This window comes from Phoca vitulina, unplaced genomic scaffold (assembly GCF_004348235.1).
Source record: "Phoca vitulina isolate PV1807 unplaced genomic scaffold, GSC_HSeal_1.0 scaffold33, whole genome shotgun sequence".
Classification (NCBI taxonomy): Eukaryota; Metazoa; Chordata; class Mammalia; order Carnivora; family Phocidae; genus Phoca; species Phoca vitulina.
The window spans coordinates 1-16,256 of record NW_022589736.1 but is presented as its reverse complement, the minus strand read 5'-3'; the positions used below and the strand labels follow the sequence as shown (position 1 = coordinate 16,256).

Below are 16,256 nucleotides of genomic sequence, written 5' to 3'. Positions count from 1 at the left end.
ATAGAATCTTTTTAAAAAACCCTAAACTTAAATAACAGATGACTCATTCTTTCCCATCTCAAGGTATGTGTAGTTTTGCAAACATTCCCATGTCCCACATCCTGCAATAAAAATCCAAGTGGCTTTTCTGTGAGATAGGGTGAGCCTTCAGGAGTTGACTGTGCATTAGTAACAGCTGGTATTACACTGAGTTCATACTAAGTGCCCGGTACCATTCTAAGCATCCTACACGTTAGCTCATTTAATCCTCACCCAATGTTACAAGGTCGGGATAGTTTTATCCCCTCAAAACAGATGAGAGAACTGAAGTTTGCGGATTAGTGAAATTGAATAACTTGTTTGAGATAACGTAGTAAATGCCAGCGAAGTGGTTATTAGGTTAGAATCTGTAGTCTCCTGAAATATGTCAAAAACATGAAAATGGCCTTAGAGGACTCTGAGGTCACATGTCTCAACAAGGGTTTATGAAATGGACGTATACCTGCCTGCGTGCTCTTCGGCTGCTAAGGCCACATTTGCCACAACAGCTGTGGACCTCTTTCCCTCGAGCACAAGAAAAAAACCAAAATACTCAGGACTCTTTCCAGCCAGTCGTCCAAAGCCAGCCTCTCCGTCCTCACATCACCCTTACTATTATGACAGCCTTGAACTTTATAAAGCGACAGACTAGCTGTGTGACCCCGAACAGGGCGTTAACTGACACTTGGTGCTGTTATCCGTACATGGGGATGATAATAGCGTCTCCGTCTCACAGTTTTGTGTGCTGTGAGCGCCCAGCTGCATTAGGCAGGCGCTCAATAAGAGGTTACTGGTTGTCACGATTCACTCCTACGAAGCCTCTATTTCTTGAGCCCACGGTCTTGAATGTCGCCGGAGGGAAAGGAGATGCTGAGCCAACTCTTGGGGTTTCCTTCCGTTAGCCCCTCGCAGTGAAGTTCACAGCTTTCATCACAAGACCTAGGACCTAGGAGGGAGCTGAGTAACGATCCTGCCCCCGCAGGGGTGAACAATAAGCGGCACGTCCCGGGCCTCCAAGAGCCCTCGGGGACGTCCAGCCTCCAGGAACGAGGCCCTAACCGGGTGAGGAACAGCAAACCGCGGGACGCACGGCCGCGGTGCGTAACTCCTCACCGCTGGGTACCTGCAGCCGGGCGGGCGCCGGCACCGGCACGGGGCGCGGGGCGCGCCACAGACTACGTCTCCCGGCAAGCCCCGGGGCGACGCTTACCCGGGCGGGTCCGCACACTTCCCGCCCTCCCCCGGGCGCCGCGCGGCGGCGGCGGAGAGCACCCTGGCTTGCGTGCTTCTGAGGCCGTCGGGGTCACAGGACCCTCTACAGCAGCCCCGAATAACCGGAGCGGGTGGGGACTGCCCTTAAATCGGGGCAGTGGTTCTCAAACTTGTCTCTGGGGAAAGAGCTTAACAATTCAGATTGCTGCCCCCCCTCCCCCCGCCCCCGGACACTGACGCACTGGATTTCGCGTGGCTCAGGGATTTTCACTTTAGCAAGCTTTCCGGGGAATTCTGATCCGGTAGTCCACCGGTCACGCCCTCCTTAGGCTTGTTTTCCACTAAATTTACCTGCCCCGCCTCTCGTCTCCAATTGGCCCGTCGCTCGTCCCGCCCCTGCAGGCAAACCTTCCCTTCTGGTTGGTCGGGTCCGTGGCGAGACCTGTCCCAATGGGCGCTAGAATTCGCTGATCGTGACCCGGAAGTTGGTCCCGAGGCTGCGCCGTTGGCTGTGGTCGCCTAACGCGCGCTGGGACTTCCGGCGTGAAGCCAAGCACCTAGTCTTGCGTGAGACCGCGACGAGCGTGAAAGCGCGGCGTTCAGGTCCTGCCCTGGGGGCGGGAGGGGGGGGCGTCCTGCGGGTGACTGGATCGGGGTTGGCGCGGCGGCGCCCGTGATCGACTGAGGCCAAGGTGCCGGAGCCAGCTGCGCCCGGGCTGGAGCTGGGCTCCTTGGCCGGGACTTGCAGCCGCGGGGCCCGGGGAGACTTCTTGGGCGGGCGCAGCTGGTTTCGGGGCCAAGGCGCTCCCGGGGCCTGACGATGGCGTCGGGCCCGGGGTCCCAAGACCGGGAAGGGCTCCTGATAGTGAAACTGGAGGAGGACTGCGCCTGGAGCCAGGAGCTGCCCCCGCCAGATCCAGGGCCCAGCCCTGAGGCCTCCCACTTACGCTTCAGACGGTTCCGCTTCCAAGAGGCAGCTGGGCCCCGGGAAGCCCTCAGCCGGCTCCAGGAGCTCTGCCATGAGTGGCTGCGGCCTGAAATGCGTACCAAGGAGCAAATCCTGGAGCTGCTGGTACTGGAGCAGTTCCTGACCATCCTGCCCCAGGAGATCCAGAGCAGGGTGCAGGAGCTGCATCCTGAGAGCGGCGAGGAAGCGGTGACCCTTGTGGAGGACATGCAGCGAGAGCTTGGGAGGCTGCGACTACAGGTGAGAGAAAGAGCTGTCTTATCTGCGGTTTGTTTGGCCCCAAGGACTAGGACGTTGCGGCGGCCCTGTTCTCCATACCTTTACTTGGTCCCCCGAGTAGACTTTATATGGGCAAGAGGTCTTTTCATAGTTTAGTCAGGAAGACTCATTTTCCAGGTTTTCCCCGGAAGGACAGAGTGAGCCATGAAGAATGCCCTATTTCCACATGGAGGCGGGGGTCTGCATTAATGTGACCCCCAGAGTTAATTTGCAGGGTTCAAATCCTCACTCTGCTCCGTAGCTTTGTGACTTTGGGCAAGTTACTTAATCTCTTTGGGCTTCGGATTTGCCACTGGTAAAGTGAGAATGATAAAACATCTTTTTAGGGTTGCTTTGAGGGTTGCAGGGAGAGCATCATGTAGTTTTGATCACACTACTGGCTAATAGTGCTTAATGGCTGTTAGCTGTTGTTATGTTAAGTGCAGCAGTCTGGTCTCCTCTGCAGAGCTAGGTTAGGTTACTAGTGAATTTAGGAAAACAGTTTGTCAGTGAGGTTTTGAGGGCATTTTCCCCCAGGGTCACCCAAGTTTAACTTATCCAGGAGTGAGGAATGGAAGCATATAGAAAGAGTGGGGGGAGGCAAGAGGAAGTCAGGTGTGTCAGAGAGCTGTGTGGGGAAGGTGTGCCCTGGGAGCGGACACCCTCCCCTCCTATTTTCTCCCATGCTGGGAGGATCAGGAAAGCTTTTAGTGTGAACCATCCTTCTCTCTTGCTGGATCCAAAAGGATTGCCAGTGGTTCTCTGTCGAAGGCTTGCCCTCAGAATTCTGTACTAATTTCCCTTCCTGTCGGGCCCTGTTGTGATGATGAGTGATGTGGGTTGGTTCCCAGGTCACAAACCATAGGCGGGGAACAGAAGTGCTTTTGGAGGAGCCTTTGCCTCTGGAAACAGCACGAGAGTCACCGAGCTTCAAGTTGGAGCCAATGGAGACTGAGCGAAGCCCTGGCCCCAGGCTGCAGGAGCTGCTAGGCCCCAGCCCCAAAAGGGACCCCCAAGCTGTAAAGGAGAGGGGTGAGGAACAGTTGTCTGGGCAGGTGGGAGGGAGGAGGGGCTTCGGGGTTGCCCCCTGACACCAGCAGGTGGAGTACGGTTGCCTAGGTGAGGGAATTTCTGATCTGAGGGTTCCCAGATGTGGAGTGAAGGACCTAAAAGTGGTGGCTTGGGTTCTTCTGGGGATGGGAGGCGGGAGGGGGATCTCTAAGTAAGCCCAGCACAGACACTTAGAGCTTTGGATGATTGAGGACTTCAATGCTGCAGGCCAGCAGGGCAGTTGACTGGTGTTTTTTACCCGCACCCCGCCATTTTGGATATCGCTTTATTATGCCTCTGTTGCCTTCTTTTGCTCATTGTACAATCCTCAGCAGAGACTGGGTGTTGGGGAATGGATACCGTGTTGTAATAATCCTTGGGTTCCCAAGAATTACAAATGCCATTCTCATCATGATTTCTGTCACTTCAGCATTGTCTGCTCCCTGGCTTTCTCTCTTTCCTGCTGAAGGAAACATGGAAGACAAGGAGATGACTGGGCCCCAGGTGATGTGGAAGTTCCCATTGTCTCCCCCCCAGTACCTCTCCCCGCAGTTGCTCTTGTGGGGATGGGGTCTTTTTGCCTCTCAGAGAGGATCCTTTCTCTCTCACCACGCGCAGCCTCCCCGCCTTCTTTATTTCCTCCACACCTCACTTGTGGGCCTGGCACCCTTCTTCCCCATGAAATGTGTCCTTGGCACCCTGGGTTTTGCCCCTATAACTCATGACTCTGCTTGAATTGTTCTTGGTGCCTCGGGCTAAAGGAGATCTTGTGCTGTTTCAGTTGCCTGAGAGCTTAGAGGACGTGGCTATGTACATCTCCCAGGAGGAGTGGGGGCATCAGGATCCTAGTAAGAGGGCCCTCTCCAGGGACACGGTGCAGGAGAGTTATGAGAATGTGGACTCACTGGGTAAGGACTTCTTTTCCAGGGATGAAGACTGAGCCGCTTCTTACCAGGGGCCTGTCCTTTAGCCACTCACCTCCAGGACATAAGTTCTGAGTTTTGCCAGAAGACCTCCCTTTTTCTAAAGCCCCCTGAATGAGGATCATTTAAACATCTGGCAGGTGGCACAGTTGGCAAACTTATGACCCCCAGCTGCCAGAGCTGAAGGCAGGGAATGTGAGCTTTATGGACTTCCCAGGGCAGAGCAAATCAAATCCATTGACAGCCTCCCCCACCCCCACATCACACAGACTCTCAGTTCTTGATGCCTTGCAATTTTGAGATGCTTATTCTTCTGACCTCATTTGTATTTTCTATGCTTCATTAGTATTTCTAGGCCCTTCCCCAACTTTCAGGGGGCACTGGCATCAATATTCCAGCTTAGCAGTTATCCCAGCCCTTAAAAATTCAGGAATGGGGGAGGCCTTTTGGAAATTTGAAAATGATATATATGTGTAAAACGGGATAAATAAATTAAGATGCATCTATGTGTTGAACTATTATGCAGAGATTAAAAATGAGGCTTGCGAAATATGACAAAAAACTGATAGTTGGATCTGGGTGAAGAGTGTACAGGTATTGTATAATTCCTTCAACTTTGGATGTATGAAAATTCTCATAATAAAAAGTTGTGGGAAGTCTTAATGTAAAACAATTCTGTATATGTTACAGTTGATTATAGCTGTATTAACACATGGTAGAAAAGAGTCACACGCACTTTTTTTTCATACATCAGGTGTTTGTAAAGAGGCACAGGTATCAGCTCACTTGCACTAATTCTGCATAGGAGTCACCGCTGGGTTTGGTTCCCTTCACTGGGATCTTGTCCAGGTTATCCATCCTTGGGCCTGGCTTGGTGCCCTAACTTAAGCAGAGCTTTCAGTGAGTGCTGCATAGGAAGAGAAGTTTGGATCACAAGTTCTTAGAACTAAACTGTTTAAAGTCCATTGTTTGCTGGGATTGGAATGCGGTTTTAGTTTTAGCATAGCACAGGAATGGTGCTTTTGGGTTTTAACCTCAGGGTCCTCCCAGAGCCCCAGATTTCTTTCTGATTGTCCATCATATTATATTTTCTCCTGGAGTTGTCTAGTGGAACTCAGTTCTAGTTTATATTTATCTGTGAGAGTCAGGGCTCTTTTATAATATTAAACAATTCCTCAAGAACTGATCACTCTAATCATGTTTGTTTGATTGTTTTAATTACAAAAGTATACATTCTCATTGCAGAAGGTCCCAAGTACTACAAAAGTGTAAAAAGAAAAAAAAGCCATAGTCTCCCTCCTCCAATTTCTTTCTCTGGAGGTAATTACTGAGAACAGTTGAGTGTACATTCCAAGTATTTGCTATCAGACTTATTGCACCTTCTGTGGATATGTCCACTAAGTGCGGGGAACAAGATTATCTTTGTTTCTTCTGCCTGGTAGAGAAAAACGGTGACATAGAAATCTGTTTCTTTCATTGTAAACAGAGTCTCAGGTTCCTAGTCAGGAGACCCTGAGCACCCATGTGGAACAAGGAGGAAAGCCATGGGATCCCAGTGTTCAGACTTGCAAGGAGGGCCTGAGTCTCAGAAGCCCAGCTCCAGGTAAGGAATGAAGATGAGCAGCCTGCCCAGCTAGCCTCCCACTGTTGGGAGGGAGGCATTTGAGGATTTGGGTGTAGGACTAGCTCATCACTGTTGCCAGGAAGATACATTGCTTCCTGTGTCCCCACTGCCCACTTCCATCCCAGGGTACAGAATGCAAGGAGGCATTCACCCCTGGGCCCCACCCTAGTCCCAGCTGTACTCCATCCCACCCATTTCCACAGGGCAGAAGCTGGAGGCTTAGTTGTAGAGGGAATTGGGGGCCTGCCTGTACAGGGAATTCAGGACTGGTCTGAGTGAGCGCTGGTTCCTGAGCGATGGCCCCACCCCTTTTCCTCTCTAGAGTGCACTACCTACATGAGGAAAATGGGAAACTGGGGTAGAACCAGCCCTTCTGGGCTTTTGACCTCCAGGGAGTAGCAGATATGTGGGAATTCCTTTCTTCTGGTGTAGGAATAACATAGGGGTTTGGTTTCTGTTGCTCTGCCAGGAGAAGAGAAGTTTGAGAACCAGGAAGAAGGTGCTCAGTCCGTTTCCCCTGAGAGCGTCCACCGACAGGCACTGTTGCCTGGCCAGGCCAGAGGGGAGGTGCCCTGGAGTCCTGAGCAGGGAAGGCCTCGGGACAGGGCAGAAGGGCACTGGGAGCCTCCCCCAGAGGAAGGGATGGAGCCGTCCTTAGTGGGGGCCACAAGTTGCGGAGAACTGGGGCGACCAAAGGAATTGCAGCCGAAGAAGCTCCACTTATGTCCCTTGTGTGGCAAAAATTTCTCTAACAACTCGAACCTAATTAGGCACCAGAGAATACATGCAGCAGAGAGACTGTGTATGGGTGTGGAGTGTGGCGAAATCTTTGGTGGGAACCCACACTTTCTGTCACTACACAGAGCACACTTGGGAGAGGAGGCCCATAAGTGCCTGGAATGTGGAAAAAGCTTCAGTCAGAATACCCACCTGACTCGCCATCAGCGCACCCACACGGGTGAGAAACCCTATCAATGTAACGTATGTGGAAAAAGCTTCTCTTGCAACTCAAACCTTCACAGGCACCAGAGGACACACACAGGCGAAAAGCCCTACAAGTGCCCCGAGTGTGGGGAGATCTTTGCTCATAGTTCCAACCTCCTTAGACACCAAAGAATTCACACGGGAGAGAGACCTTATAAGTGTGCTGAGTGTGGGAAAAGTTTCTCTCGCAGTTCACACCTTGTCATACATGAAAGAACTCATGAGAAAGAGAGGCTTTACCCCTTCTCTGAGTGTGGGGAAGCAGTGAGTGACAGCACCCTCTTTCTTACAAATCATGGAACCCACAAGGCAGAGAAAAAACTCTTTGAATGTTTGACTTGTGGGAAAAGCTTCCGGCAGGGCATGCACCTCACCAGACATCAGAGAACGCACACAGGGGAGAAACCATATAAGTGTAACCTTTGCGGGGAAAACTTCTCTCATAGATCAAACTTAATCAGGCACCAGAGAATTCACACGGGAGAAAAACCCTATACCTGTCATGAGTGTGGAGACAGTTTTTCTCACAGTTCCAATCGGATTCGTCATCTGAGAACCCATACGGGAGAGAGACCCTATAAATGTTCTGAATGTGGAGAGAGCTTTTCTCGGAGTTCACGCCTTATGAGTCACCAGAGAACTCACACGGGATAGAAACAATGGGATTTCTCTTTGGCCCAGATAAGGTGGCATACTCAGAGTCCTGTTAAGAGCTGGTCTTCTTTGCCCAGCCCACCAAATGATCTGTTTTTAAAGTAATTACTATAAAGAGGAACAAGGTGGGGGTCATTGTGAGGGAGGTGCAGAGGCAGCAAAGGATTAGTGTAGAACTAAAACAGAATTCTGTCCAAACTATTGAGGGTGGCAAGTCTTCGAGGTGACCTTCTCTATGAAGCCTCTTGTCCCAGGGTACACCTACTCCCTTGGTATATTTAGCCAGGTTGTGATTTGGGTGCCTTACTATATCCATTGTCTATCCCAACAACTTTGGGAATCCGTGTGACTTTCCGTTACTGCTTCCTCACTTGGAATGTTCAGCAGGGGCATTTGGGCTCCTGAGGCCTGGGACCAAAGAAGGGCGGAGTATTCTGGAAACCAGCTCATGGCCACAGAAGACTGGTTGGCGACTTGCAGCTCCCCCAGAAGCCCTGGCTGGGAAGCCATGGGCAGTCCAGGGCAGCCACCACAGCGCCTCTCGGATGGGAAGGCCCATGCACAGGCCGGGCTTATAACCATCACCTCAGACCAAGAGGAACCAGAGACCTGAGGGAAATAGTAAGATGGAGTTTGCAGTTCAGCCCAGGTGTTGGCAGAGGAAACCGGATTTTGAATTAGTGCACCTTTGCAGAGATTAAGACTTACCCCACTTCTGTCCAAGAAAGAAACAGAGCTCTGGGGTCTTCAGAGGGTTCTATGAAAGCGGGGTTCCCTGGGAGGTTTTGCAAATGTGGATGCTGGGGAAATTAGGGATCATGCCTTTCCCTGTTGAAAATCTGTTTGGATGGTAATAAATACTTCAGGAAACATGAGCGTGTGTGACTCTTCATTGAGGACCTTTTGTCTTGGCCTCCGTGTTGATTTGTTTCCTGTCTGCTTTGGCCAGAGGACCTGCTTTTTCTGTGGTTGGTCAAAGAAGGTTTGGATGAGGTTGGCTGAGGAGGGCTGAGGTAGGGTGGGGCCCTGACAGGTCAAGCTTGGGACTGCTTCGCGATAACAAAGGGTCAAGCCCAGTGGCTGCTTGGGGTCACGTTGTCATAAGGGTCTCCTAGAAGGCTTCTTTCCTTTGAGTGGTGGACAGCAGTAAAAATGTCTTTGATTCTTTGTTTAGAATGTTTACTTTCTTGTGACAAAGCTGAAGGAAAATGGCTCTTCAAAGACAGGACATAACTGAATTATTGCCTGTTAATGGAGGGAAAATAGAGGCAAGGGCAAAATTTTTAGGGTAAAGCTTTGTATTTTAGCATGGGGAATCGGGAATAGGAATCCAGGAATGTGTATCTATGAGAAAGAGGTAGACTACCAGGAAGTATTCTAGGAGTAGGAAATTCTGATGCCAGGAAAACCTCTCAGGATTTGGCCCTGGAGGAAGATAGCTAACTGTTCTCTGGGAGAAAAAGGTGGAACATTACCTGGCAATTGGCTATCAAATACACTAATTTTAAGTGAGGGAAACAACCGTGCATACCCCTCCCCCCATTTCCTGATCATCTTATCTCAGCCCTGCCTCAGTGTAGTATGAGTTTGTCCTTGGTTTTCTGAGCCAGTTTTTTAAAAAATCTTAGTTTCTTGGGACACCTGGGTGGCTCAGTTGGTTAAGCATCTGCCTTCGGGTCAGGTCATGATCTCAGGGTCCTGGGATCGAGCCCCACATCGGGCTCCCTGCTCAGGGGGAGCCTGCTTCTCCCTCTGCCTGCTGCTCCCCCTGCTTGTGTTCTCATGCTCTCTCGCTGGCTCTCTCTCTCTGGCAAATAAAACCTTTGAAAAGAATAAAAAAAATCTTAGTTTCTTATTTCTCTTCCTTTCTCCATAAGAGGGCAGGGGTAGTGCAGGGTTTGAGGGGCAGGAGAGAGGGTTAAGATTTGAGAGAGATTAATTTAGGACTGATTGGTGTGGCTGCTAATGCCATGAAATGTGTGGGTGACGTCAAGTTGATGTTGTTACTAAGCACTCTGGTTAAGATTGCAACTTAAATGGATTGTAAATCTCGTGAGAATGGAAAGCACCCCTCCCTTTCACCCCTCTCCCCTATAGTGTCACCCATGCAGATCTGATAGTGGTGCAAGTGCTGTTGCTCCTACTGGGAGCACTGCAGCTTCAGGCTAGAGCAATGAGAGCCCCCAGAAATTCACTCCCTGCACTAAAAAGGCTTTCCAATAGGAAGCGCCCCCCGTTTAGCTCCCCTTCTAGCTAATTCACAAGCAGAGCTGTTCTTGGCTGTTTTAATGAGATGATTTCACAGAATATTCCATGCAAAACATCTGGCTCAGGTCCTGGCACAGAGAGTATTCATCTATTGGTGTCATCTGTGCGCAGAAAATACTGGCAAGACTGCCTTCTAAGCACCTGCCACTGATGCCAATGTAAGACCATGCTGGCAGAAATTTCTGTTACTGACAGGCAGGAATGATGATTTCTTTCCTTGTGGTTATATCAAAGAGCAGGTTGGAGGTCCTTACTGCAGGCTCCCACGAGGTCACTGCAAGGGATGGCCAATGTGTGCTTTCTTACATTTGTACTTTTTTTTTTTTAAAGATTTTATTTATTTATTTGAGAGAGAGAGAGAATGAGAGAGAGCACATGAGAGGGGGGAGGGTCAGAGGGAGAAGCAGACTCCCTGCCGAGCAGGGAGCCCGATGCGGGACTCGATCCAGGGACTCCAGGATCATGACCTGAGCCGAAGGCAGTCGCTTAACCAACTGAGCCACCCAGGCGCCCCTTACATTTGTACTTTAATGCTGCACACGCACTTTTTACGTTTATACTTTTACCCACTAGTCCTTGAAAAAGAAACCAGAAGTCTCCAACTGGCTCCTAGGTCAATGGGAGACTGACACTGGGGCAATAAAGACCCTTGCCCCCTCAGCCCAGATGGGTACAAAGGAGACCTGGGAGATGTGGACTGACCCTGAGCAATAGCCACAGTCCTTGGAGCAAAGGTAGCACAGAAGACCAACAGAAGGAAGGACTCCTGGGTGGAGAATTGGTACTACATTTAAGCACTGTGAAAAAACCTGGCAGAGGCAAATTAAGAGCAGCGGGCCAGACATCACTGAGGACAAAGCTTGTAAGGCCAGAGACTGGAAAAAGTATTAAACAATTTGTTTCTCCAGAAAACAACATCAGCAATCACTAAGAATTTTTATTGCAGTAAGGGAAGGATTTATGGGTCTCAATATCATAATCTGAAGTTTAAGATTCTATACCCCCAGCCCTTTTATGAAGAGTTTACTGTTGAATTACACTGTCAACTGATAGCATTTTGGAAAGTGCAGAATCACCACCACTGCTTTAGGACTTGTAATTTTTGTAAATGTTTCACAAACATTTGAAACAACTAAGTCATTAAAAAGTTCTAGCAAATTTATTAGCACTAGGGGGCTAACTTCTTTGGGTGTCAGCAACTCAAAAATAGTTAAGATTAAAGCAAAAGTGCATTTATTAGAAAAAAGAGAGGTGCATTCATCCCTTTAGCCTTCAATCTAGCTTGCGAACACTTGATTAAAATTTGACTTCCACTGTTGAAAGGGAGACATAATTCTTTCTGATCAAGTCATTTTTACTAAAAGGAGCTATATGATGCCTCACGTAGGCAGTTAGGCAGTGGGAATGGTCCAGGTAAATTCAACAATGAGAAAATGGTTGATTAAAAGTCGCTCAGAACACCAACACATTTGGACAAATCTTTCAGTTAATATCCTCAATTTATCACTGAAATGTCCCAGAAGCTGTAGGCAGAGATCAAAACTGGTGACACGCCAGGTTCCAAACCTGCTCTGAGGAGGTGGTCAGATTTCCGCAGGCAAGAAAGGGTAAGGAAAGAAATTACTGTTTCTTTCTCAAATCCTGGGGTATGTTTTTGGACATAATGCGTTGTCGTGTTTGCCTCCGTATCCCCACTCTTTCCCGTTCTTCTGGGGGGGGGGCGGGGGCTCAGCCACCGGAACGAGAGTGAGGTGCCTGGGTTTCTCGGAGGAGCTCTAGTCCTGAAAATATTTCCAGAACCAAAGACATCAGCCCCTTCCTGACGGCTTGACCGCCCGCCTGCGCTCCTGCCCGACCGAGAACGGCTCCTGCGCGAGCCCGGGAAGGAACAGGAGGTGACGGGGCGGGCGCTCGGCAGCCCAGTCCTGACAAACCTTCCCTCACCCTACGCCCAAGCTTTCTGGCGGCCTCTGCTCCCGGACCGGGGAAAGCTAGGGCGCGGCGCCTCCCCACTCCGGCCTCTCTAGTTCGCCGGCAGGAACTCCATGGTTGCGCCCGGCCTCTCCTCCCTTCGGGCCCACCCCCTTCTTCCCGGCCGCTCTGGCCCGCCCCTTGACACTCTATGGCTGCGCCCGTCTCACGGGCCCGCTCTCCACCCGCAACCTCTCCCCCTGGCCACTCTGGCCCGCTTGGCGGACGCCCTATGGCTGCGCCGGGCCGCGACTGCCCCTAGGGCCGCCCCGCCCTCACGCTCCGGTGGCTCTGGCACACTGGCTGGCGCTCCGCACAGTTCTCGGCTCATAGGGCTGGGCCGGGCCACCAGGCCGCAGCCTTCCCTCTCCCTCTTTCCCAGCGGACGCCGGCGGCGCTACAACCCTCCCCGAAACTTTCCCCGGTCTCTCAGGTGTGCGCTTACCCGGGGCCTACAGCGGGCCCGGCTCTCGTGGTCCAGCAGGGGGCGAGCGCAGACCTGGGTGGTGTGGCCGCCGGGAAAGGGGAGGTTCAGGCGCCGGGAAGGGCGGGCCTGCAGGCCGACCTGAGGTCAGGAGTCTTTGCTTAAATGCAATGGGAAGCCCACGAAGGGGCTACAGGATGAGAAAGGATCGGGAGAGGACAAGAAAGGAGACTGATGCAGTTGTCCAGTCAGGGGGTGATGGCAGCCTGGACCGGGACACGAACAGCAGGGAGGGAGAAGTGGAGACAAAAGGTGAGCCATTTAGGATGTCGAACCGACAGAACTTTACGTGGGCCCAGACGGATGTCTGAAATCCTAGGATGACCTAGCATGAAAATCTGGCTCGGACCTGTCTTTCCTGCTTTTCTTTGCCAGCTGCTCCTACAGCAACCATCCAGGGATCTTGCAGCTTCCCAGGGAGATTCACTCTCAAATCGAAGAGCCTGAGCTCTTTGCCCGGACTGCCCTGCTACTGCCAGCACTAAATTTTAAAGCTCAGCTCAGAAGTCACACTTGACCCTCTTAGATACTTCCCCTGCTACCCAAACACTCCCAAAGCCCTCTCCACACTCACCTAGCACTTACACATTGAATGGTGGTTTGTTCCTATTCGTTTTCTCTCTAATTCAAGTCCAATGCCCAACACCAGGCTCGGTACCTAGCACGGAAAGGCAACGTGAGGCTTCCAGAATTAGTGAATACTTTTCAAAAGGGTGTGACTGCCGGTCATTTACTCTGGAAATGTATTACCTGTGGCGGGGGTGGGGTGGGGGTGGGGCGTTTGATGCAATGACTTAAAAGGAACTAGAGAGCTGTCCAGTAAACTCATCTGACATTCCCATCAACTTCTTCCACAATCCATTCTACCCTAGGCTTAAAACAAATGCTAACGTTTTATTAATGCCAAGGCCTAAAGCATGTTAACACAATAAGATATAAAAACTTGTATTTACCAAGTAATCTGCCTATTTTTTAAATACATGAAATATACCAAAGTGTTAAACTATCATTGGTCGACAGATGTTGGGTGCTTTTCATCTTTTAAATATGTATCTTCTATAATCAGCATGTTACTTGCATGAGAAGGGGAGGACAGCAGGTGGTACAAATTTAAGAAAGCAGAGCATGTCACACCATTAAACTGAAAACCAAATCTCTTATCTTTTTATTTTTTTATTTTATGTACTTTTAAAAAATCTTTTAAAAAATAACTAGAACTAGTCAGCATATAGCTTCTTGTTATATGCTCTGAATGAGATAGAATGTAATGCTTTTCCCACATCCATTCCACCTTAGATAATCTGGGACAATAACTCTTCGTTATTCAGATCCTTGGCTAAAACAGAAATAAAAATGGATTAATGAATGTTTTTATATTTTAAAGAAATTTATTTTTAAATTGTATGTATTATAAACAATATATAAATGGGCAGTGCTATGCAAAATGAGGTCAGCTGATAAAAACAATGACAATTCATAACAGGTCTGCATCATACGTAACTACAGAAACCTTTAAACACAAAATCTAATTACTAGAAGTTGAAGGCATATTGAAGGAATCCTTCATAACACGAGGCCTGGGTTTCAAAAAACTACCAATCCTAGAATGGATTCTACTGTGGAACTCTTTTTTAATTATTTCTTGTTGCATCTCTTTCAGTGTGAAATGGAACCTTTGAAACTCAGGTGTGGCATCAACAAAGTCAAGTAGGTAGTCCAAACTCTCTCTGACAGCAGGTAACTGAAATTCAGCAGTCTGCTCTTCAGCTCCTCCACCTTTCTGAACAACTTCCTTTGTAATTCCACTTTTTGTTTTTGCGGGGCTACCCTTTTCTTCATCATCCCCATTGAACCACACTCTATCATCAGCCAGTGTGGTTTCCAACTCCCCACATTTCTCCAGGATTTCTCTATAATCTCCATCTTCTGAGCCTTGAAGATCATATTCAGGTTCCTTTTTGTAAAGAAGATTTTCCCATGCATTTGCTATGGTTATTTGTTTCACTTCATCCCAACTCTTTGCCCAGTTAAAAATTGCACTTTTTATGTTGTAGATTTTAATCTTGGAAACTCCTTTTTCTCCTTTATCTTGCTCATCATCACTTTCTTCAAAAATTACAAGACTCTCTTCAAGTTGCTTCCACCTATAAAGTCGTTTACAGCTCAAGATCACACCTTGATTCATTGGCTGAATCAAGGTTGAAGTGTTATGGGGAAAGAACATGCATTTTATTCGACCATCCTCACTGGTTAGTGATTCGGCGGAAGAGTGAACTGGAGAACTGTCCAGAAGTAACAAGGCCCTGACATCCTCTTCATGGAATCCTAAAACACTAAGTTGAAAATGCCTGACCTCGGGAACAAAGTTTTGAAAGAACCATTCTGAAAACAATTCTCTGGTGAACCAAACATCTTTACTAGGCTTATATATCACAGGTAAGGTATTTGTGTCCTCTTTCACACTTCTGGGCAGCTTTGATTTTCCAATAATGATTGACTTTAACTTATGAGTTCCATCTGCATTTGCACATAAAAGAGCAGACAACCGTTCTTTGTTTATTTTCCTCCCAGGCAGGCAGATCTCTTTTCTGCTTGCCTGAATGTTTTCTGGCATTGACTTCCAAAAGAGGTCAGTCTCATCCCCACTGTACAGCTGAGCTAGACTCAGTTTCTCCTCTTTGATAAGCATGTACAGTTTTCGTCGAAATGGTTCAACATTTTCTGAAGCTGAACTTAGGACTTGTTCCCCACATACTTTTCGATTCCCAATTGCGTGCCTATTTCGAAATCTAAAAAGCCAACCAGTGCTAGCTTTAAAGTCTGTTCGCCCAAAACACTGTGCGAATCTCTCTGCAGCAGCCTGAAGCTCCACACCTCTAACAGGGACACCAGCTGAGCGTTTCCGTTGGTACCACATGTAGACTGCATCATCCACATCACCATATTTGGCTCCTGTTGTCCTTTTTCTCTTCTCAGCCCCTGCTAATGGCATGTCCTGCTTCAGTACAAAGTCCAAAATCAATTTCTTATTCTTTTTAATGTCATAAAATGTTGATTTACTGATTCCAAATTCATCCACTACACTTTTAAGAGATCGTCCAGCTTCAATCCTACTGAGAACCTTCATTTTCTCCTCCAAATTCAATGTTGTATATTTCCCTCTTTTATTCATAGTGAATTTTGTTTCAAACAACCAACAGGAGAAAAAGAGGGAAAAGCCTTACTGAATTGGAAAAAATTAAAAGCAAAACAAAAAACTAGCTTAAAGCCCCAAAAGGCACAGGCATTTGTACAGAAGGGTATTGGGCTAAAAGGGATAAAGGCTCATGACTGAAGTGTGAGTCTACAGATGAAGGTCTTAGGAACTCAGAAAGCCACCACTATCAAAGCCCTATCTAGCTGTTGCTCCTGCAAGATATGGATGATGTGTTCTCAGAACCCCATCCACCTCCTCCTTTCTTGACAGATACAGCAGCACCAGTCAGGAATAACAGGAATACCTGCATACTCTCCCTAACTCAACACAGAAAAAGACAACAGGAGCAGAGGTGAGATGTGTCCCCAAGAACAAAGCCAAGTGAGAGTCTACATAAAAAGTAGTGCTTGAGAAGGGAGTGTGAAAGCCTCAAAGGCATAGAGAGTAATCTTATGTAGCACAGATGCAGAGTGGCTTCTCCCCTTCCAAAACGACCTGATTTTACCTCACTGCCAGAAACAAAAGTGCTCGTGGTGCTCTGTACGTAGTGTTCACTGGGCAGCAGGCCACCCACCTGGATAAAGAGTCCACGCTATCCTAACATTGGGATGTCTGGAGAGCTGGCATTCCTGAACAATTGTTTAGTA

The 16,256-nt window shown here is 48.8% G+C and overlaps 2 protein-coding genes across 4 annotated transcripts; one reads left to right on the top strand and one right to left on the bottom strand.

Moving 5' to 3' along the window:
- Positions 1-1,774: 1,774 nt before the first annotated feature.
- ZNF263 (zinc finger protein 263) lies at positions 1,775-9,225 on the top strand. Of its 3 annotated transcripts, XM_032425960.1 has the most exons (6): positions 1,775-2,437; positions 3,307-3,487; positions 3,936-4,009; positions 4,287-4,413; positions 5,915-6,031; positions 6,522-9,225. In XM_032425960.1, exons 1-6 carry the CDS (start codon positions 2,051-2,053, stop codon positions 7,688-7,690), a joined length of 2,055 nt encoding a protein of 684 aa, XP_032281851.1. In that variant the 5' UTR covers positions 1,775-2,050; the 3' UTR covers positions 7,691-9,225. The 3 variants fall into 3 exon arrangements, with proteins under 3 accessions (XP_032281851.1, XP_032281853.1, XP_032281852.1); XM_032425962.1 differs by lacking the exons at positions 3,307-3,487; positions 3,936-4,009; XM_032425961.1 differs by lacking the exons at positions 3,936-4,009; positions 4,287-4,413.
- A 4,342-nt stretch (positions 9,226-13,567) lies between these two features.
- TIGD7 (tigger transposable element derived 7) lies at positions 13,568-16,250 on the bottom strand. The gene has a single exon (XM_032426040.1). It carries the CDS (start codon positions 15,583-15,585, stop codon positions 13,939-13,941), a length of 1,647 nt encoding a protein of 548 aa, XP_032281931.1. The 5' UTR covers positions 15,586-16,250; the 3' UTR covers positions 13,568-13,938.
- Positions 16,251-16,256: the final 6 nt, after the last annotated feature.

What these genes read in the sequence shown, in the direction of transcription:
- ZNF263 (XM_032425960.1), top strand. Translation starts at nt 2,051, where the DNA reads ATGGCGTCGGGCCCGGGGTCCCAAGACCGGGAAGGGCTCCTGATAGTG. An exon ending in CCAAGCTGTAAAGGAGAGGG is followed by an intron (nt 3,488 to 3,935) that starts GTGAGGAACAGT and finishes CTGTCACTTCAG; the next exon opens with CATTGTCTGCTCCCTGGCTT. An exon ending in TCTCAGAAGCCCAGCTCCAG is followed by an intron (nt 6,032 to 6,521) that starts GTAAGGAATGAA and finishes TTGCTCTGCCAG; the next exon opens with GAGAAGAGAAGTTTGAGAAC.
- TIGD7 (XM_032426040.1), bottom strand. Translation starts at nt 15,585, where the DNA reads ATGAATAAAAGAGGGAAATATACAACATTGAATTTGGAGGAGAAAATG.